This window comes from Desmodus rotundus, chromosome 5 (assembly GCF_022682495.2).
Source record: "Desmodus rotundus isolate HL8 chromosome 5, HLdesRot8A.1, whole genome shotgun sequence".
Lineage (NCBI taxonomy): Eukaryota > Metazoa > Chordata > Mammalia > Chiroptera > Phyllostomidae > Desmodus > Desmodus rotundus.
In genome coordinates this window covers 90,137,678-90,159,905 of record NC_071391.1, presented here as the reverse complement: position 1 = coordinate 90,159,905, position 22,228 = coordinate 90,137,678, and the positions used below count along the sequence as shown (strand labels likewise).

The 22,228-nt window shown below is 44.4% G+C and overlaps 1 protein-coding gene and 1 non-coding gene across 5 annotated transcripts; both read right to left on the bottom strand.

Moving 5' to 3' along the window:
* Positions 1 to 8,236: 8,236 nt before the first annotated feature.
* HINFP (histone H4 transcription factor) lies at positions 8,237 to 15,607 on the bottom strand. 4 transcript variants are annotated; one of them, XM_053924261.2, is made up of 10 exons: positions 15,411 to 15,607; positions 13,831 to 14,015; positions 11,662 to 11,891; positions 11,291 to 11,417; positions 10,968 to 11,120; positions 10,381 to 10,458; positions 10,172 to 10,292; positions 9,947 to 10,085; positions 9,730 to 9,854; positions 8,237 to 9,199 (listed from the first exon to the last, which is right to left on the bottom strand). In XM_053924261.2, the coding sequence occupies exons 2-10, from the start codon at positions 14,003 to 14,005 to the stop codon at positions 8,785 to 8,787; spliced, it is 1,563 nt and encodes a 520-aa protein (XP_053780236.1). In that variant the 5' UTR covers positions 14,006 to 14,015; positions 15,411 to 15,607; the 3' UTR covers positions 8,237 to 8,784. The 4 variants fall into 4 exon arrangements, with proteins under 4 accessions (XP_053780236.1, XP_053780237.1, XP_053780235.1 ...); XM_053924262.2 differs by lacking the exon at positions 15,411 to 15,607 and adding an exon at positions 15,191 to 15,402; XM_053924260.2 differs by lacking the exon at positions 15,411 to 15,607 and adding an exon at positions 14,098 to 14,172.
* LOC112314428 (U6 spliceosomal RNA) lies at positions 12,642 to 12,749 on the bottom strand. Its single transcript, XR_002975791.1, has one exon. It is a non-coding gene; the product is annotated as a U6 spliceosomal RNA (small nuclear RNA).
* Positions 15,608 to 22,228: the final 6,621 nt, after the last annotated feature.

Genomic DNA, 22,228 nt, shown 5'->3' with positions numbered 1-22,228 from the left:
TGGTGTTGGTTACCAGAGTAGGTGGGTTTGTGTACATTCTAGGTCCATGTGGGCCCTTTAAACACACTCATCTGAGAGACTAACATTTTCTTCCATTGCCCCAATCGCTACTGGTTTTTACAGCCAGAAGTTATGAGGTTTTATCTTCCCAGTGCTGGAAACCTGGGCTGCACTGTCTGTCCCAGGGCTGGGATCGCTTTCTCCCCAGGTATCCTTCCCAATTTTTATCCACCACACGTGAATGTGGGACCACCCATTCCACCTGCCACTAATACCACCTCACTGCAGCTACCACACCATGTTCTCTCTGCCCTGGCTCCCCGTCTCCACTTCTCCTACACATCTGGATAAATATGGCTTCTTTAAATCCTTGGTTGTCATACTTCCATACTGTTCAATTATCTGGCAGTTCTGGCAGATTTTTAAAAAGTGGTTTTGTTTTAAAATTATAAGACTATGCCCTGGCTGGTATGGCTCAGTGAATTGAGTGCTGGCCTGTAAACTGAAAGGAAGCCAGTTTTTGTGGTTTTTTGTTTTGAGGTTAGTTGTGATTCTTCTTATGGTTGTGCAAGGAGGCAAAACATGTCTACCTATGCCTCCATCTTGGCTGGTAGTAGATTTGCATTCTAACCTTGGAATTATGGCTTACTAGTTCTATGCCCTTAAACAAGTATTTTCATAGTTTTGAGCTTCATCTGTGTAATGAGAATGATTAAAACCCTATGTACCTGCCTCAAAAGGTTTTTATGAGGTTCAAATACAAACATTTAGTAATAAATAATGATTTTTTTTTTAAATTCGAAAGAGTAGATCAGATGTTCTTACTCTTCGGGTCAAACTTGCTATGGTTCAAGATTATTTCTTTTCCCCCAGAAGCATCTCCCATTTCCTGGGCAAAAGAGGGAAAACTATTGAATGCCTACTATATGCCAGATACCCATAGATAGATATGAACTCTGGGGAAAGGGCTAAGTCTGTATCTCCTCATATTCCCAGAACTTGTACACAGAAAACACACTGAGTAGATATCTGATGACTCAGTGGTGTAGCCAATCCTCATGACTTTATAAGGTATTTTCTTCCCAGGTTTCAGACATGGAAACTGAAGCTCAGAAATGTTAAGGAGAAGCATGACATCATGCAGTGAGTATGATGCATATAGGGATCCAAATCCAAGTCTTAATGACTCTAAATCATGGCTTTATCTATTATGTCAAACTTCATTCCTTGTATTGTCACCTTCCCATTTTATAAAACAGATCCATCTCCACTCCTTTGAACTGACCTCTACTCATTCTAGGATATATAATTTCTTCAACCTTCTAAAGGTCCACTAGGACAGATCCTCCCCATTCTGATATACTCCACCACTCCCATCACATATCCCTCAGAGTGAACCTTTGGTTCCCTAGAACATACACCTTTAACTCTTAGAAAAGACCTTGGAACTTAAGAAAAATAGCTCTCAAACTTTAGCACACATCAGAATCACCTGGAAGGCTATTAAAAGATTGCTAGGCTCTACTCCCAGAGTTTGATTCAGTAGGTCTAGGGTGGGGCCAAATCTTTTGCATCTCTAAGAAGCCCCTGGGTGATACTGATGCTGCTAATCTGAGGACCACAACTTGAGAACCTTATTCAGTCTAGACTTCATCATTCCCAGAACAAACCTATTTTCTACCATGGAATTTCCCTCAATTTCCAGATGGACCTTTTCCCCAAATAGACCTCTTCCATTCCCTGAGATTGATCCTCTTCTTCCTCTAGGATCCTACCCAATTTCCTTCAACCACCAAGACAAAGCCTCCATCAGGGCAGTTCCCTCGACCCAGACAGATAATTGGTTTAAGGGGAGCAAGACAGAAGCAGAAAGTTCCCATCTTAGCTTAGTACCAGGAGCTAATCTAACAGACACAGTCTGCTCTGGGCAGGTATTTGTGAAAGCAGCAGTTGTTAAGATTTATGGACCTATGGGAAACGAAAGGTGGTAGGGTCCTATGGGAGCTGGCAAGAAATTGGACTGGGTACCTCGGAATTGATCCAGTTCCACTTGCACTATGCCAGATCCTCATACACCATGCCTGCCTTGCCCACTATGACAGTCTCATCTTTGGACAAAATGATTTGAATGTATTTATCAACAGAAGGACCCTCTGCTGGCCACTTGGAGACATGCAGCCAGGACTGGGACTGAGGGTAGATGAAGGAGCCTGGAGGAGGCCTCTTCTCCAGGGGCAGACAGTAAAGTTGGGCATCGGCACCTGAGACCAGGCAGTAGAGGAGTCCCTACTAATCAGCATCCCTGCTGTTGCTTTTTAAAAAATCAGTATTGTTTTAAAATTGTAAGACTACGCCCTGGCTGGTATGGCTCGGTGGATTGAGTGCTGGCCTATAAACCAAAAGGAAGCCGTTCGACTCCCAGTCAGGGCGCATGTCTGGATTTCAGACCAGGTCCCTAACTGGGGGCATGTGAGAGGCAACACACTGCTTGATGTATCTCTCGCATGTTGATGTTTCTCTCCCTCTCTTTTTCCCTCCCTTCCCCTCTCTCTAAAAGTAAACAAATACAAATTTTTTAAATGAATAAAATAAAATTATAATATAACATAATCAAGCAACATCAAAGTATATTTTAGTATATGTGCTGCCAAAGCAAACACTCAAAGTGTATTTTAAAATTTATTTCTCCATCTCTCTCCTGCTATATGGTGCCATTTTCTTTTTTTAAAGACTTTATTTTTCAGAGAGAGGATAAGGGAGTAAGAGAGGGAAACATTACTGTGAGAGAGAAACATTGATTGGTTGCCTCTCACATGCCCCCAAGTGGGGACATGGCCCGCAACCCAGGAATGTGCCCTGACTGGGAAGTCATCCAGTGACGTTTAGTTTCATAGGCTGGCACTCAATCCACTGAGCCATACCAGCCAGGGCTGCCATTTTCTTTGAATAATAAGTGAGGTGTTCTCCAAAGCTGCAGAATGCCAAGGTTCTCTGTCCAACAGTCTCTCTTTTTCCTTGGGATTCTACACACCTCCCTGCTCCCAGTCTCAGTTTGTCGCCTTCTTTCCCTAGAATGTGAATTCCCACCAAGCCCCCTGACTGTATCATTTCCATGGAATCAGCCTCAGATCAAGTATTTGCCCAGGTTTGCCTGCAGTCTATTCTCCTCCTGCTAATGCAGGGCCCATTATACTGGAAGGTGAGGCAGAAAAGCCTTTACTGGTAGATGTTAAAAATGCCTTATTTCCCTTGGTCTCTTCTACACCAATGACCTCCATCTCCACTCATGTCCACAGGGAGCAATCCACCTCCCTGTGGACATAGTTTGAACTCCATTTCAAAATGTCCTTTCTAAAATGGAAAGGGAACCAACCATATGAGAAAACCATATTTACCAATGATACATGATATATTTTGGGGATCAAACCATTTGGACAATGGTTTGATCTCCAAAATATATGAAGAACTCAATGACTCCACACCAGGAAGACACACAATCCATTAAAAAATGGGCAAAGGACCTGAACAGACACTTCTCCAAGGAGAACATACAGAGAGCCCATAGTCACATGAAAAAATGCGCAGTATCACTAGTCATTAGAGAGATGCACATTAAAACCACAATGAGATACCACTTCACACCAGTCAGAATGGCCATCATTAATAAATCAACAAACAAGTGCTGGCAAGGTTGTGGAGAAATGGGAAGTCCAGTACACGTTTGGTGGGAATGCAGACTGGTGCAGCCACTGTGGAAAACATTATGGAATTTCCTCAAAAAACTAAAGATGGAACTGCCTTTCGATCCAGCAATCCCACTGCTGGGACTATACCCTAAAAATCCTGAATCACCAATTCAGAAGAACCTATGCAGCCAAATGTTCACAGCAGCGTTATTTACAATAGCCAAGTGGTGGAAACAGCCTAAAAGCCTGTCAGTAAATGATTGGATCAAAAAACTGTGGTACGCTAACACAATGGAATACTATGAAGCAGAAAGAAAGAACTACCTTTCATGACAGCATGGATGGAACTGGAGAGCATTATGCTAAGTGAAATAAGCGAGGCAGTGAAAGACAAATACCATATGAGCTCACCTATAAGTGGAACCTAATCAACAAAACAAACAAATGAGCAAAATAGAACCAGAGACTTGGAAATAAAGAACAAGCTGACAGTGACCAGGGGAGAGGGCGAGAGGGATAACGGGGGGGGGGGGGGGGAGAAGAGAAAGGGGCAAGCAAAGGAACACAAATGGAGGACTCATGGGCAGACGATGGGTGGGGGATATTGACTATGGGGGTGGGGGGGATGAGGTAGGGGTGAGCAATGGGGGAAAAGGCAGGACAACTATAACCAAACAATAAATTTAAAGAAACAAAAAACAAAATAACTAAAAAAAAATTAAAATGTCCTTTCTGACCACAGCCTTTCACTTCTGCCCTCCAGTCTTCAAAAGTATCGCTGGAACCTTCAGTGCTTTGATTCTACTACCTTCCAGTCTCCCAAGGCCTCTGGTCTCACCTGAATCTCACGATCGTTCTCCAGCTCCTCTAATTACCCTGTTCCTTGGCCCTAGGTAATCCATGTCCTGGCTGTCAGGCCACAGTTGTGGTTTAACCCAGTGGTCCGTCTTCTGCTTTTGTTCCAGAGGTGCTGGTATCTGCTACAAGTGTCTAGTTGTGCCTTATCTTGATCTTCAACCTCATCTGGGCTGTCAGGTCACCTATCTCACTCCTATACCTCTTAATGGCACTTTTTAAACTTGAGAAATCTTTTTTTCAAGGTTTTATTTATTTATTTTCAGAGGGGAAGGGAGGGAGAAAGGGAAACATTGATGTGTGCTTGCCTCTCACATGCCCCAATGGAGACGTGGCCTGCAACTCACATTCACGGGCCACCTGCATTCTCTACTCCCACTCCTTGAAGATAAGACGAGGTGTATCAATTTTTAGATATCTGATTTGACTCATGGCTTGACTCGCAATGAAACTTTAAACTAAGGGAGTCAGATTAGTATTGTTACCCTCCTCCCTCCAGTGGTCTGCTCCCACCCACCAACAGCCTCGTACCCTTCAATAGGTCTGCGGCTGCTTGGACTAAATAACCCTTCACTCCTGGCCCAGTACTATCTAATCCATGCATGCTGATCCCAGGATCCCCTCCTCCCAGAGAACTGGAATCACATGTTAGTAGGCCAGAGTCTCACAGTCCAAATAGAATTGGTGTGGACCTGACTGATAAGACTGATAGGGAAGGAAGCCCCTCTTCATAGGGTGTTGGCCTAATACTGGAGGCATTGCTCAACCAATGAATGGATGGCACCAGTAATGCTGGATTACCCAAGGGGCAGCCCAAACCAATACTTAGAACATAAGTAAAACAAAGGCACCAAAATTAAAAGCAAAAAATTAAGATCGGATTTTGATATATATTTTAAAATATTTTTTAGAGAGGGAAACATTGATTGGCTGCCTTTTGCCCCAACAGGGGACCGAACCCGCAACCCAGGCATGTGCCCGGACCAGGAATTGAACTGGCGACCTTTCACTTTGCGGGATTACGCTCAACCAAGCCACATTGGTCAGGGTGATATACATATATTTTTAAAAGCATAATCATGTTTGACTCCCTTATGTTTCATATTTCCATTTTTGAGTTATATATGGATGGGGCACCAGTCTTTTTAGGGTTTATAGCCTGTAAAATATTCATCTGGTCTTGGTTAGGTCTCTAGTGAATTGCCTTTGGGGTCTCTCTTTGACCACACTCTATTCAACCTCTTAACCTACTGGCTGGAGACAGTTGTCAAGTTGAACAAGACAAAATTTAACAGGGACAAACACAAGGGCCTGCTATTAGGTCCAAAATAACTACTACATACATATTACAAAGTGAAGGAGCATGGATTGAGCAATAGCAAAACATGTAAAACTTAAGGGTTCCAGAGGACAGTGATTCAGTCCGTTGAGAACATGGTATAACCACCAAAACCACAGGCCCAGAGGGGGTGGGGGTGGGGAAGGAACCCCAAATTAAGACAAGGCAGAGATAAAACTGAGGGTACTCAGCCCCCCAAAAGCCTCAGTTGTCCTGGTGAGGGGATGGGGATTACACTCATTTAGTAGAGGGGCAGGGTGTAGAGGTAAATTTAGTATAGGATCCTAGAGCCTGGAAATGTAGTGTCTTTGCTTGTGGAATTTTTTAATTCCTGTAGTCTCTCTTCCACATTGCCATTTCATGAAGGGGATCTTGAAGACGCAAAGCAGCCATCAACATTGTTTTACTCTTTTATTTCAGGGCTGTAACTTGAAAACCCTTATTTTTTGCCTGAATTCCAGCAGCAGCACTCTAACTTGTATCTGCTTGCAGTCTCACTGTTCAATTTATTGGGTTGGCCAGTTTGTTTAGTTTTTTCCCCATAGGATGGCTCTAGTAGTGCTTAGCTGTCTTTAACTTCATTAAACACAATTTTGCTAGACTGTATTCTGACAGCTATCATATCAAAGTGCATTTAAAAAACATAAAAATCGGTGAATTTTTGTGCAGCCATTTTGATATTGAAGATGGAAGAAAATATATATTTTTGGCATGTTATGCTTTATTAATTCAAGGTAAAAACACAACTGAAATGCAAAAAAAAAAAAAAAAGATTTGTGCAATGTATGGAGAAGGTGCTGTGTCTGACTGAACATGGCAAAAGTGGTCTGTGAAGTTTCTTGGTACTACTGACATTTTGGCCAAATAATTCTTTGCTGTGGGGCTGTCTTACGCATTAGATGTTTAGCAGCACCCCTGGTCTCTACCCTCTAGAAGCCAATGGCAGGAGATAGCCAACATATTCGAAATACCCAAATCAATGAAGTTATTGGTGAAAATGAAAGATGTGTCTTTTATTTTGTGGAAAAAACTGAACGGACTTTTTGGCCAACCCAATATATTCCCCATCATTACCAGAAATCACTACTCTAAAACTCTACATGGTCCTTTTGGGTGGTCCTGCCCTCCAGTCCTGTCTCTCTCCACGGCCTGCTCTCCTCTTTGCTACAGACCATAAAGTACCCCTTTAGGCTTGTTTACAGATCTAGTTTTTAACGTGCCCACCTCTTCAGAATGGTAGCTCTGATCACTTCCCTGATAAATCCTTTCCTGATCCCTTGCCCACATAATACTGTCTACTCCTATTTTGGGCCTTTTATTATTGTTTCTTTTGTTGTTTTTATTGATTTTAGAGAGAGGGAGAGAAACATCTATTTGTTGTTCCACTTATTTATGCATTCACTGGTTGATTCTTGTATTGAACCTGCTACCTTGTTTTACCAGGGCCACACTCTGAGCTACCCAGCCAGGGCTATTTTGAGCCTTTTAAATAAACCCTGATAGGGTTCTATCATTCAACTCATTTAGATCTTTCCCTGCCTCTCTGTACTGCAAGTAACTCCAGGGCAGGTCCTGGGTTTTATTCATCTTAACACCTGTCACAGTGCCTGGACCACAGCAGGGTCTCCACTAGTGAACAGCTGATAGAATGAAGAGCATTTTCTTTGTAAATTTCCTTCTACAGTGGGCAGTTTTTATTATAAAATTTAAACTTGGTCTTTTTAAAAGGCCCAGAAACTAGAGCTACCTGAGAATATTTTCCTGACCTCCCCAGAACAGCAGAGACCCTAAGAATGGACACAGGTTACTATGAAGTGGCTGGACAGGCCCAATTCTTATTTTGGAGGGTTTCAAACTCTTTGAGAATTTAATGAAAACCAGACCCTTTCCCCAGGAAAATGCACTCACATCCACAATTTTCTACCTTGGTTTCTTGACCCCAAGTACCCTACCAGTGTCTAGGGCATCCAAATCCACCTTCCACAGCCAGCTTCCTTCCCAGTCCCACAGGTAGAGAACCCCCTACCGCAGAGGCACTGGGTTCTAATCAGAACTCAGAGGGTGTAGGCAAGGTCTGGTGCTGTATTTTCCTGGTTAGCCCCAGTAATCCATTCTAGAGTGCTGCTAAAGCAAACTCATGGTCTATGCCTAAGATCTCCAGGGAGAGGGTAGATATTGAAAAGAAATGAAGGTTTCACCTAAGCAAGGGAAGGTGAGCAGGAAACAAGACACTTAAAAAACAGAAAACAACCCTAGCCACTAAAAGGGGTATAAGCCTAATTATTCAGTTCCTCTTCTGGGTGGCTGTATCTCATTACACAGTTAACAGCCACCAACATAAGGAAGACGAAATGGGTTAACAGCAAAAGCATTTCTTTTATTACTAAAAACAAGTGCTATACACACTCAGTGCCTCCAGCCTCATCCCTGAGGATAATATGGAAGTCCTTAGGTTGTAGGAGGAACCCTTTAGAGGGAAATGAGTGCCTGGTTCACAATGCCTTGGCTACCATGAAAGGGCCATTGCAGGGACTAGTTACGCGTCAACCCTGGCTTGAGAAACCCTAAAGATGAGAATGGATGCAAGTTGACTAAGGATTTTAATCACTGTCCCAGCATTTCTAGTGGTTATGATTAAGCCTGATACTAGCTTTCTCTACAAGAAGACACACAACCAGGGTGTCCCCCTCTAAATGAAAACTCCTCAAGATCCCAAAACGTGGACTGGCAGAAAAGGAAAGTCCTTAGAGATTGCTAACATGCAAGCTGGATTCAGAGTGGATCACACTGCTCTCAGCACCACTCCAAAAGGCATCCATTGGCAAGGGTTGCCCAAAGGGGCACTGCCACCAGCCTGGCTCAAACCCTAGAATCTGGGTTAGGAATGGTCAGGCTCTACCACCTTCATACCATCTGGACTTCTGGCTCCTCAGCTATTCCCTGAAGCTTTTCCATGATGCACCCTGAGGGGGACTTAGGGCCTCGAGGGGATTCTCCCAGGGCTTCAGATAGCACATAGTAGATAATCTCTTGGGCATTCGTCTGATTCACCATATGGATGATGGGACTTGAGGTGTCCTGAGAGGCTGAGAAGGCTGTCCCATTACCACCTCTGCCTTCCTCTTCCTCTTCAGCCTCTTCCTGAGGTCCTGACTCCCCTGGCACTGCTTCTAGAACGATGCTCTGCAGGCTGCTCTCATTCAGTGATGCTCCCAGGCCCGATCCCTCTTGTGGTTGCTGTAGAAGTTGCTGTGTCAGCTCTACACTTTCATAGCGAACTAGCTGCAGCCGCATGTAGCCATCTTCATGCTCCTTGTACCTGGTGAAGTAGAAGTGCAAAAGTAGCAAACATGGTCAGGGGGCTACAGGAATGGCCCGCAGCTTGGCAAAGTAAGGGACAAATATAAGGAGTAGAAGAAGGCCTGAGATTCTAAGTGATAGAAGTTGAAGACAAAAAAATCTTTATCAGAATATGAAGGGAAAAGCATCATTACTCAAAATGGAAACTTTTATGTAGAAACCAGAGAGGGAGGTGAGAGAGGAAGGGGAAAGAAATTATTTGTGGAGGGTGGAGGTCACAAAGCTATGGACCTGGACTTGTAGGCTCTAGTTCTAGTTTTGGCTGCAGGACTTTGGACACCATTTATTTGGTTTGATACTGTGCCTTGGATTCAAAAATCAGAAAACCAATCTTTGCCCCACTGCTATTCTTGGAGTTCCTTGAGCCTAAATGGAGATGAGACATCAAAGCACTATCAAATTCAATGATTTTAACTTGTTGAAATAATATGGACAGAAAATGTTTTGTAAATCTAAGCAGCGGGTGAGATGGGGAGAGTTGAGACATACCGAAAACGGGGGTGCCCTGAGGGCCACTTGAACTGGTGCTTCTTGCGAAGATGCACAGTGAGGTTATTGCCCCTTGTGAAACATTTGTCACACACATGACATTTGTACCTTGGCTCTGAGTACCCCTAATGGAGAGGGAAGGGGGAGCAAGATCAGCTTTTCACCCTGGGCTCCCCCATACTTCTGCTAGCCCTTTCCCACCACCAGCTCCACTCACTTCATGCACTTTTCGGTAATGGGACTTGATAGAGCAGAGAGCTCTGGCACTGAAGCTGCAGTTCTCAAAATCACACCTGTAGGCTGGCTCCTTGCTGTGGGTATCCAGGTGCTTCCGGAGGTCAATTAGATTCTTGCAGCTGCCAGGAGAGGTCAGGAGGGGTTGGAGGGCATGAGGTACCCTAGAACACGAGGTCTGTGATTTCTGGCCCCCGGTTCCCCTTACCTGTAGTCACAACAGTCACATTTAAAGGGCCGGTCCTCGCTGTGGCGAAAGCGCATGTGGTTACGGAGGGAGGATGGCAGTGGACAGGTCATATCACACAGAGGGCACTTATAGTGATTCACTGAGAGAAGCAGAGAGGAGGCTGTGATCTGAAGGCCAGTGGAACCTTGGAGGGTGGGCAGGGAGGTTGGTGGCAGCCAGCTACTCACCATGGTTACGCATGTGGTCCCGCAAAAGCCGCTCAGTGGCAAATCTCTTGGAACAGTGAGAGCATTGGAATCGTTGCTCTGGGGTAGGGCAGGCAAAAGAAAGGGTGGACTGTGGGGGATGGAGGAGAGGTAGAGAGAAGGAGTCCCAGAGAGGGGACCCACCCAAATAGACAAGGGCAGTTTAGGGAATTATGGATGGACAGAGTATCAAGGAAAGAGTATAGGACTTGGCATTGAGAACTGAATTAGAATCCCAGCTTGACCATTTATTATCCGTGTGGTCTCAAGTAAGTGATTTTAAGCTCTTTTGAGTTTTAGTTGCTTCATTTGCAGAAAGGGGGATAAGAAGCCTACCTCATGGGGCTGTTGTAAGGATTCAACAACTGATGAGTAACTGATAGGGCACACAATAAGCCCTGAATAACAATGTCTCATAAATCTGAGTCAGCAAAGACTGTGGCAGATAACTGAGCCCTAAAGGTAGATGTAGCCAAGCTGCAGATACCTGCAGTAGGCCCCTCCCCTGGGAATATGCCCCCAGCCTGCACCCACAGCCTGCACCCACTCCCCTTCTTCTGACAACTTACGATCCAATGAGGTCTGGCGACGGATGTGATCTAAGAACTTGGTGTTGTTGGCAAACATGCCCCCGCAAGTTGGGCAAGCCACCACCTTCTCCTGGGTATGGCTACGGAGATGCTCACGAAGCTTACAGTGGTCCTTGAAGGTACAGGTACAACCTGGGAAGGAAGACTCAATTACGCTCCAGCAACAAACTCGCAGAGCAGGTGCTGGTAACCCCAAGTCTCTCCAGAGAGCAGCCAACTTTGCCCTGCAGGCCCCATCCCTAGCTGCTCTAGTCCCTCAGCAACCCCAGGCGAAAGGCCAGAAATTTAAGGTGCGGTCCTACCTTTCCAGCCACACAGCACCACGTGGTTGTCTTTACCAACTGCTTTGTATTCACAGCACAGGCTGTGCGCTTCCACATGCCGATAGAACCACTCAGGATTGTCGAAGGAGCTCTGTGCCAGGAGCAACTTGGGGTAAGGATTGAGGGTGGTTGGAGGGACTCTTAACCTATGTGTCCAAAGGGGGCTTCTTGGCTCTCTCCCAAATTAACTTGGTGGGGATGGGAACATTTGAGCAAGGGAGCTACCCAGAAATAAAGGAGAGATATTAGCAAGAATCTTGGGAATACAGGGGACTGTAGAAAGAGCCAAGGTATCTTGAGTTAAGATCTGCAACTTCTTTCCAACCCTATTACCAGCACCACCTGCTAACCTCACAGTGCTCCCACAGACACAGGAAGTGGTCAGGGATGTCAGGAATGATGTTGCGGCTGTGGAAGTCCAGGATGCAGGGGCTGAGGTCAGCCTGGCTCTGCAGGGCCTGTAGCCCCCACTGTTTCAGCTTGGTGTGGTAGCAGTGGAAGTAGACATGGCGGACAAGATCAGCAGAATTATCCAGAGAACAAAAGCCACATTCCTGCCATAAGCAGGAGAATTCTTCTTCTGTGGAAAGAGGTTTAGAAAGAAGAGTGATATTTTCCAATATTTAGCTCTCCTTCCACCTGTGGCATTTAGCAGTAGGTGAGGCTGGACTCTGACCAAATTATCAGTTCATTCATTCAGCAAATACCATGTAACGAGTAAAGAGTCCCAGTCTTTGCCCTTACATAGCTTTTAGCCAGGGAGAAAAAAACCCTAATCAAATAATCACTGTATAAATATAAAACTGTAACCAGTCGTAGCAACCTATTATGGGGGGTAGGGCACAGATACTACAAAATAAACAAAACTAATTTGAGGTAGACAGATGTCTTTAAGTGCCCGCACTAAGATCTGAAGGGCAGGCATGTAGATATACACTGGGTGGGGAAGTGTGGTCTGTGCAAGATCCAGTGCCAGAAACTCAGAGGTGGCAGGTATGACAGGCATGCACTATCCTGGCCCAGTTTCTACTGTTCCCTGAGGAAGATGCTGCTTCCCAACCTAACTACAAAACCCCCTTTCCCCCATATTCTGCTTAAGATCTGTCTTCTCCAGAAAGGCCCATCAATTATTTTAATCCACTTCCTACCTCTCTAGCATCTCTCTCTAGGCAGCCTATTTTCAATGCTTTTTATGGGCTTACTTGTTTTGAAAAGTAGGCACTTTTTAAAATAGAATAATCCCCTAATTTCTCTTTTGTGTAAATACTAGTACTTTCGAAACTATTAGTTATATTGTTCAATCACCAGACTTTAAGCTGAATTTGAGGAGAGCTGTCTCTGTACTTTCTATAGAACAGTTTTTCATCCTCGAGCAGGGGCCATGCTAATCTTCTCTGTATCGTTCCAATTTTAGTATATGTGCTGCCGAAGCAAGTACTAGAACAGTTTTTCAAACTGTGTTGTGACCTATTAGTGGGTGGTGTAATCAATTTAGGGGATTGCAAACCACTTTTTTTCTTTTAATAAACACTTCAGAGAGCATTTAATAAAAGGCAAATATTTTTTCAAGTATTTTTTAACTTTTGTGTATAGGGTTATAATGTAAAATGTATTCCTAACTAGAGATCAGAGTAAAGAGAAAGAGAGGGAGAAACACTACCAGGGAATGAAAAAAACAGGTTGCGAACAGCTTGTACAATATAAACATAAAACCAGGCATGAAGATCAGCTGCTATCACAAACAGCACCATAACTCTCTGGACCAGGAAGTTCATGACCAACAGACTACTTCAGTGGAAACAAATGGTCATTGACACCCTTCACCCTGGGAAGGTAACCTAAGACAGAAATTCAGGAAAAACTAGCCACCAGATGTCATCTTTCTGTTTTGTTTTAGAATCCATTTTGGTACTGGCAAGACAACTGGCTTTGGCATGACTTATGATTCTTTGGATTACACAAAGAAAAATGAATCCAAACATGCACTTGCAAGACATGACCTGTATGAGATGAAGACCTCAAGAAAACAGAAAGGCATGCAAGAACAGAATGAAGAAAGTCAGGGGACAGCAAAGATCCATGTTTATGCTGTAAAAAGTGAGCTGGAGGTTGAACAACAGAAGGAGTAAAGATTCTTCAGAGACTTTATTTGTGCTGATTATGAAGATTTTCATGAGAGGATTAATAAACTAAGAACTTTTATGTGTCTGGTTGTTTGAAATGTAAAAAAATAAAATCGTAGTTATCTAATTTATGTATATGCATGTAGAGATCAAAAAGAATGTTCACAAAAGTACTGTCAGTAATTGCCTTTTGAAAGGAAAATCGACAGATTCATTTTAAAAATCCTTCTTGAGTGAGTCTTCTATAAGGAGCCTACGTTTCTATAAACAAAAAAAGCACAACTAGGAAATTAAACCATCACTCTCCCAGACTGCCATCCCCCTCTGCAGAAAGGAAAGTCAGATTTTTCCACTTTTCCTTGGGCTCTTTCCCCTTCCTATATCCTGCTCCCTTACCCAGAGGATCCTCTTCCTCTTCCTCTTCCTCCTCTGAGCTGTGCAGATACTTCTGCAGGTGCTGAGTGACATGCTCGCAGAACTCCTCCATGGCTGAGCACACAAAGGAGCAGGACCCCCACTCACACTGTAGCCCCAGTTTCTCCTTTCGGGGAACTTTCCCAGGGGGCGGCATGGCCTTCACCCTAGAAGAGGAGGAAGAAATCCACAGCTGCATGGATTACACCCAGCTGTGGCTGGGGGCAAACATCTGGGCAGGCAGCCTACCTAGAACCAGCAGAGGTTCCTCCAGTGACCTGTGAGAAAAGCTGTGCTTTTCCAATAGGATGGAGTAACAGTTCTGCAAAACCCTGGAAACTGTCTGTTGTTTTTGGGAAAGGAGAGCACACACTAACATTATTTATAGCATGTGCCAGGCACTGAGCTAAGAACATGAACAGAAACTTTCTCATAAAGCTTCAGAACAACGTTCCAAGGAATTATTCACATGGGAGGCAGAATAAAGCTCAGGTTCAAAGAGATGCCTTTGAAGAACCAGAGTCCAAAGTCAAGACTCCTGGGTCCACTACCTACTAGCTGTGTGACTTTAGCCAATTAACCCTTCTACTCCTGAACATCATCAGCTTCAAAATGAGGTACCAAAACATTTTGTTTTTAATTTCATACTTACTACATGCCAAGCACCATACTAAACACTTTATTTACATTACGTCATTTAATCACTCTATGAGGTAAGCACTATTTTAACTTTAAACGCCTCAGATTCCCATGTAGCATGGGAGTAATTATGCCTATCTCGTTGAATTTATGAACCAAACAACGTAAGATATTAAAATACTTAACACATAATACATATTAAAACACTTAGCTAACACACCGCTAGAACTCAACATGTGTTAGCTACACGTATCCACGCTTCTTAAGGTGAGATGATCTAAGCAGTAATTCTACAAAAAAGGTCAACAAAAGGACAACCCAAGGGATCCTTAACACTTTTTTTCAGCAGGAATCATAATAAGCAATCAGCAAATAGCTGAATATACATAGTACCTCCAAGCACCGAAAGAACCCTGAATGGCAGTCAAGGAGGGACCCAGGTTCTGAACCTTCTAAAGACTCACAATTTGGCTGAAGAGATAAGACTCTGATGGGTGAAGACCACCAAAACAAAGACCCAACCAGGAAAATCAGGAGGGAATCCCAGTGGGCAGGCTAACACATAAAGGCTTGCCGGGATCTGGCCTCTGGAAGGACGGGTAGAGTTGGGAGAGAAGGAAAGAGACCGTCCCGCAAAGCAAAACCTCTTCCTCGCAGCCCCTCAGGCTTCCGGGATTCTTTCTACCTAAGGTATGGCGGTTACCGAGTCGCAGCGGCAGCGAAGACCCAGAGGGAAAAGCAGGGACGTTCGAGTTAGGTTAGGGGCGCGGGAGGCGGTGGGCGATAGGCTGGCCAGCGCGATCGAGCTGCAAGAGGAGGCCTCGCTGAGACTACTCGGGAAGAACCTGGCCTTGAAACCACAAGGATCAACCACAGGGATCAACCACAGACGCTGACCCGCCAAGCCCGCGCCTCTGACTTACCAGCGTCAGTCTCTCCTGGTCTCCGTCCACTTAGGACCCTTTCCGGAGGACGCTTGAGCGACGTCAGCGACAGCCAATCGCCGCTGCAACTGAGGAACAAGTGAGAGCCAAAACACGGAAGGGGTGGGAGTAAGGGGCGGCGGGTTGCCGGGAAAGGTAGCCTCGGGGATGCCGCGGGTTTCCCAGCAAAGCGCAGGCAGAGATCTAGGGGCCGAATTCCCCCATTGCGCATGCTCAGCGCCGGGCCCACAATGGACATGCGCAGAGCTCGGGCTAAGTGCGGAGTGGGGTTTACCCGTTTTCTTTGGCTCCCTGAATTAGCTGGCTGAGCGAGCAGCGAGGAGTGGTTTGCGAGCTGGGTCTCCAGTGCTGCCAGCTTTGCTCAGCCTAAACTGCATCCCACCTCTATCCTTCATCCTCTCTTAAATATTGGTGTTCCTGTGCCAGCCTCTCTATGCCCCAACAACTCTGCCTCCTGTACTAACAGGCTCAGTGAACAACCATGTTGTTCTCAGTGAGGATTCATCCCCTCCAAGTCAGAAACGGGGCAGTCATCCCTGATTACTTCCTCACCGGTCACATCCAATCCATTATCAAATCCTGTGAATTCTACTTTCCCAAACACTGGATCTCTCAAATTCATTCCTCATTCTTCATCTACTCCGTCCCTCTCTAATTTAAAGGAACTAGAAGTAATGTCTATACTAAGCAAAACCGGTTCCTCTGCGTGCACTCTTGCTTCCCTACAAACCAGTGATTTTCAACCGGTAAGCTGCAAGAATTTTAAAAACGTGCATTACCTGATTATTTAATCAGGGGCATTGACGTCTTTTCCCTTAGACTGTTAAAAAAAAAAAAAAAAAAAAAAAAGACAATAGCCGCCTTGGCTAAGTAGCTCAGTTGGAGCATCAACCCAATGCACTAAGGTTGCAATTCAGTCCCCAGTAAGGGGGCATACAAGAAGCAACCAGTGACTGCAGAAATAAGTGGAACAACAAATCCATATTTTCTCTCTTTCTCCCCCTTCCTCTCTCATAAAAAAACATCAATAAAAACTAACAACAGCCAACAGAATAGCCACCTTGTGTGAGTGAATCAAAATTCAACCTATTTTTAATTAAACCTATTTGTCAGATTGGCAAAAAATATAATATTTTTGGTGTGCCAGAGAAGTTTAGTAATTAAGTTTATGTGTGCCATGAGATAAAAAAAAGATTGAAAAGATTGCTCCAAATGATTTTTTTTCTTTCCCATTTGTATACTTGTGCCTAGAAATAAATATGATAGAGATCTGCCCTGATTGTGGACCTTTGCAAACAAAACTTTGAAGCCTAAGGAAATTATATTAAGCCAGTTCTTCTTTTTATTAAATATATTTTACTGACTATGCTATAACAGTTGTCCCATTTCCCCCCCCCCTTATTCCCATTGGCCCTGCACACCCCCTCCCACCCACATTCCTGCCCCCCCCATTTAGTTCATGTCCATGGGTCATACATATAAGTTCTTTGGCTTCTACATTTCCTATACTATTCTTAACACCCCCCTGTCTATTTTCTACCTACCATTTATGCTAATTATTCCCTGTACCTTCCCGCCCCCCCGTCCCCCACCCACTCCCCTGTTGATAATCCTCCATGTGATCTCCATCTCTGTGATTCTGTTCCTGATGTAGTTGTTTGCTTAGTTTGCTTTTGCTTTTGTTTTTTTAGGTTTGGTTGTTAATAACTGTGAGTTTATTATTTTACTGTTCATATTTTTGATCATATTATTTTTCTTGGATAAGTCTCTTTAAAATTTCATATAACAAGGGCTTGGTGTTGATGAACTCCTTTAACTTGACCTTATCTGAGAAGCACTTTATCTGCCTTTCCATTCTAAATGATAGCTTTGCTGGATACAGTAATCTTGGATGTAGGTCCTTGCCTTCTATGACTTTGAATACTTCTTTCCAGCCCCTTCTTGCCTGCAAGGTTTCTTTTGAGAAATCAGCTGACAGTCTTCTGAGCACTCCTTTGTAGGTAATTGTCTCCTTTTCTCTTGCTGCTTTTAAGATTCTCTCCTTATCTTTAATCTTGGGTAATGTAATTATGATGTGCCTTGGTGTGTTCCTCCTTGGGTCCAACTTCTTTGGGACTCTCTGAGCTTCCTGGACTTCCTGGAAGTCTATTTCCTTTGCCAGATTGGGGAAGTTCTCCTTTATTATTTTTTCAAATAAGTTTTCAATTTCTTGCTCTTCCTCTTCTCCTCCTGGCACCCTATGATTCGGATGTTGGAACATTTAAAGTTATCCCAGAGATTCCTATACCTATCCTCATTTTTTTGAATTCTTGTTTCTTCATTCTGTTCTAGTTGAATGTTTCTTTCTTCCTTCTGGTCCACACTGTTAATTTGAGTCCCAGTTTCCTTCCCTTCACTGTTGGTTCCCTGTACATTTTCCTTTATTTCACTTAGCATAGCCTTCATTTTTTCCTCTAATTTTTGACCATATTCAACCAATTCTGTGAGCATCCTGATTACCAGTGTTTTGAACTCTGCATCTGATAGGTTGGCTATCTCTTCGTCGCTTAGTTGTATTTTTTCTGGAGCTTTGATCAGTTCTTTCATTTGGGCCATTTTTTTGGTCTCAGCACGCTTGTTATGTAACAAGGGGCAGAGCCTTAGGTGTTCACCAGGGTGGGGCAACCCATGTAGCTGCGTTGTGACACTGTGGGGGGGGAGGGGTCCGAGAGGGAACAATGGCACTTGCTCCGATCTTTGCTGGGTTTTAGTCACTTCCCCTGCTACCCACAATCAAATTGGGCCCTTCTGGTGCTGATTCCTGGGTGGGTGAGTTTGTGCATGTTCAAGGACCCTGTGGGTCTCTCCAATGAACTCTCCTGTGAGGCTGGGAATTTCTCCCGCTGCTGGCTCAACCCCCACAGAGGTTTTCAGTCAGAGGTTTTGAGGCTTTATTTCCCTGTGCAGTCTGTCGCACTTCCCAGTTGTTCCTCCTGGTTCATCTGCACGCGAATGTGGGACCACCTGCTCTGCCAGCCACCACCTCACTGGGTCCACCAGCCACCACCTTGCCTGCCCTGGTCCTCTAGCTGCTGCCTTGCCGAGAGTCCTCTCCACCCGGCTGTCCATCTCTGCCCCTCCTACCAGTCTGGATGAATGTTTCTTTAACTCCTTGGTTGTTGGACTTCTATACAGTTTGAATTTCTGTCAATTCTAGTTATTTTTGTTTTTAAATTTGCTGTTGTCCTTCTTTTGATTGTGCAAGGAGGCACAGTGTGTCTACCTACCTCCATCTTGGCTGGATGTCTCCAAATGATTCTTGATAAGAGTACTGAAAGTGATCTTTACAAAGAGCCAATTTACTCTGAACACTCAAAGACATTCTGTTGGTGTCAGAGCAAAACCATACTGAGGCTTTCCAGACCCTTCAACATCTAGGTCCTGCATACTTCTCCAGCTATGTCTTGAGTCCTTCTCTAACCCACTTCTTGCTCTCCAGCCCTGAATTTCTTTCATTTTCTCCAACACACTTAGCTAGTTGACTCTTACCTCCCCTGCCTTGTAATTGCTGTTTCCTCTCCCTGAAGCAACTTCTACTTCTCCCCTTCCCACATGTACTTGTCTGATACCTATTCATTTTTTTACTTTTGTAAAGATTTTATTTTTTTAGACAGAGGGGAAAGGAGGAAGAAAGAGAGGGTGAGAAACATCAATGTATGGTTGCCTCTTGCTCGTCTCTTACTGGGGACCTGGCCCACAACCTAGGCACATGCCCTAGACTGGTAATTGAACCAGTGACCCTTTGGTTCGCAGGTCAGCACTCAATCCACTGAGCCACACCAACCAAGGCAAGATGCTTCTTTATCTATATATAATTTCTATTTTGTCATTAAAAAAATTTATTTGCTTATTTTTGGACAGAGGGGCAGGGAGGAAGAGTGGGAGGGAAACTTTGATGTGTGAGAGAAACATTTCTTGGAACCTGCAACTCAGGCATTTGCATCGATGGGGAATTGAACTGGTGACCCTCGCTTTGTGGTACAAAGCCCAACAATCTGAGCCACAGTGGCCAGGACAATGAAGATGCTTCTTTTTCCAAGAAGTTATCCTTGACATTACTTTCCTGTATTTCCCCATTACTGCTCTATTGTTATCGTAAAACAGTCCATCTGAGCACCATGGAAGTCTCTGCCCTTTGGCCGAGATGGCAGGGGGAGGTTCTTACACTGAGCAGGCTGAACACTAGAAACAAGATTGGACAGGGCCCAAGTGCAAGCTAAAAAGATAAATGGATTAGGACAGGAAACTCCCCCTGCTTCCCTGTAAGAACTGTGGGCTTGAGAAGGAAGATTGAGATGGCCTTTGAGACAGGAATCCACTATTTCCTAGGCTGTGTGGCACCTGAAGAACCTCTTTCCTTTTGCACCACCACCTGCCTCATGAGTTTGACTTTTGTGGCAACAGGCAGCCAAACCTTGGTTTGTTTTTCTTTTTGTTCAGTAACAGTTTTGGTGACTCCAGAAGGGACAGTATGGACCTCAGTAAGTGCTGGAGGGCGCAGGCTTGAGGCAGGCCAACCCTGGAAGACTGAGACTATGGGGATTTCCCAGCATCTACCAAGAGCTTTTCTGGGGGAGTTTCCCTGTACTCCTATTCAAGGCGTCAGCCACCAGAAACACCTGGATGGTGAAAGGAAACAGGTCTGGGGAGGAGACAGACTCTAACAATGGGTAAGTTGAACTGATGCACACACTTGGGCATCCTCTATCCCTGCCACTTGAGCCTTGTGCAAATTTGGGTTTTGCACCAATTGGGTCCAGTAAGGACCATTTGCAGTACCACTTGGCTGACTATCCCTGCTGGTTGGGCTTTGTGCCATTCGGGCTTTGTGCTCCTTGGGTCTAGTTAGGACTATTTGCAGTACTAGTTGGTAGGCTATTCCTACCACTTCCGCTTTGTGTCATTTGAGTCTGATTAGAACCACCTGTGGCGTCACTTAACAGGAGATAAGACACTAAGACTTTCTTGTGAGCACTCATTTGGAATAATGGAATTGTGGATTCAAGTTTTGTTTATATGTTCCCACTTTGTCTGGGGTCTCGTTATGGTTATGGTTTTGGGTTTGTATTTTCATGCCATCAGGGGTTGCTGTGTTTTGACTCCTGAAGGGAGCCCACTGGCCAAATTTTAGCAGATTGGTCTATGTACAACTATTATCCAATGTCTAAGAAGGAATCGGTTTTCTATTGTAACACCGCTTGGCCTATGTATACTTTAGACTATGGGAGGAAATGGCCCCTAAATGGTTCCCTAAATTACTACACCATCATACAATTGGAATTTGTTTTGACCTTTGTTTTGCCAAAGGTCAGGAAAATGGGACAAAATCCCTTTTGTCCAGGTGTTTATGTCTTTACACAATAAGGATTTGACAGAGAAAGGGAATCAACTAATAATGTAGAGAAGGAAATTGGCTCCAAAACCCCTCCCTGATAGTAAGACACAGGAAGAAAAGGAAAATGAGTAAATGAGTCTCTTTAATGCACCGAACCCAGGATTAGCAACAGAAGGATTTCCCCTACCACCACCCCAGCTGCTATATACCCTTGGAATAAGGCCCAGAGGGGCAAGAGCCCCACCCCTTTATGAAGGAATGGTCTCCCCTTCAAAGACCCAGAAGGGCACCCGATTTGGCCAGGGAGCACCCCTATCGGGAGCAGGACAATTCCCTTTGAGGCTATACCCTATAGGCCAGGGGTGTCAAACTCATTTTCACTGGGGGCCACATCAGCCTCTCTATTGCCTTCAAAGGGCCGAATGTAATGTTAGGACTATATAAATGTAACTACTCCTTAACAGTTAAGCGAGAGCTCGATGCTGCTGCCAGGTAGAAACAAGGTGCCAGGCTAGATAAAAGAAGGTGGAAGGCCAGATTTGGCTGACAGGCCTTGTGTTTGCCACCTGTGCTATAGGCGAAATAAACCAGGAAAGACAGCCCATTGGCTACTATTGGGCCCATATTCCACTTTCCACTTCATATTTACTGAATTGGAAGAATTCCAACTTTTCATACAGGGAGGATCCTCAGAAAATGGCAGGTGTTATCACCTTCATTTTTGCCACTCATCATCCAAACTGGGCAAATGTACAGGCTCTCCTTTACATCCTGCTGATAGCAGATGAAAGGCAGCTGGTTATAAGTAAAGCTGATGAAGAGGCTCAGTGCCTCCACCAAGAGAACCTCAACAGAATGCAAACTCAGCCGGGGTGACTCCCTTGACAGATCCCAACTGAGACCTGAATAGTGGGGATCTAGCCTTCCTAGAATATTACAAAAGGTACATATTGGAAGGGCTTCAGAAAGGGGTGCCTAAACCAGAGAGCCTGAATATGACACAGGCCGTTCAACAAAAACCAAATGAAGATCCTTCTAAATTTTTAGAAAGGATCTATCAGGCCTATAAAAAACCCACCGATGTTGACCCAGAGGCACCAGAAAATGTCCAGATGGTAAACATGACTTTTATTGAGCAAAGTAACCCGGATATCAGAAGAAAGCTCCAACATTTAGATGGGGCATTGGGAATGAATCCCTCCTAGCTAGTGGACATAGCCTTTAAAATTTACCATGACTGAGAAACAAGAAAATTAAAACAGGCCACTGTTTTCTCAGAAACAGTGTGCAGAAACCAGAAGGACAGGTGTGACCTGAAAGGAAATGGGAAAGACCCAACAGGCGCCAATCAATGTGCCTATTGCAAAGAAGAAGGCCATTGTAGAAAGGACTGCTGGGAACTCAAAAAGAAAAATAAAAAGGA

What these genes read in the sequence shown, in the direction of transcription:
- HINFP (XM_053924261.2), bottom strand. Translation starts at nt 14,005, where the DNA reads ATGCCGCCCCCTGGGAAAGTTCCCCGAAAGGAGAAACTGGGGCTACAG. An exon ending in GGTGCTGTGTGGCTGGAAAG is followed by an intron (nt 11,121 to 11,290) that starts GTAGGACCGCAC and finishes CTTCCTTCCCAG; the next exon opens with GTTGTACCTGTACCTTCAAG. An exon ending in ATTACCGAAAAGTGCATGAA is followed by an intron (nt 9,855 to 9,946) that starts GTGAGTGGAGCT and finishes CCTCTCCATTAG; the next exon opens with GGGTACTCAGAGCCAAGGTA.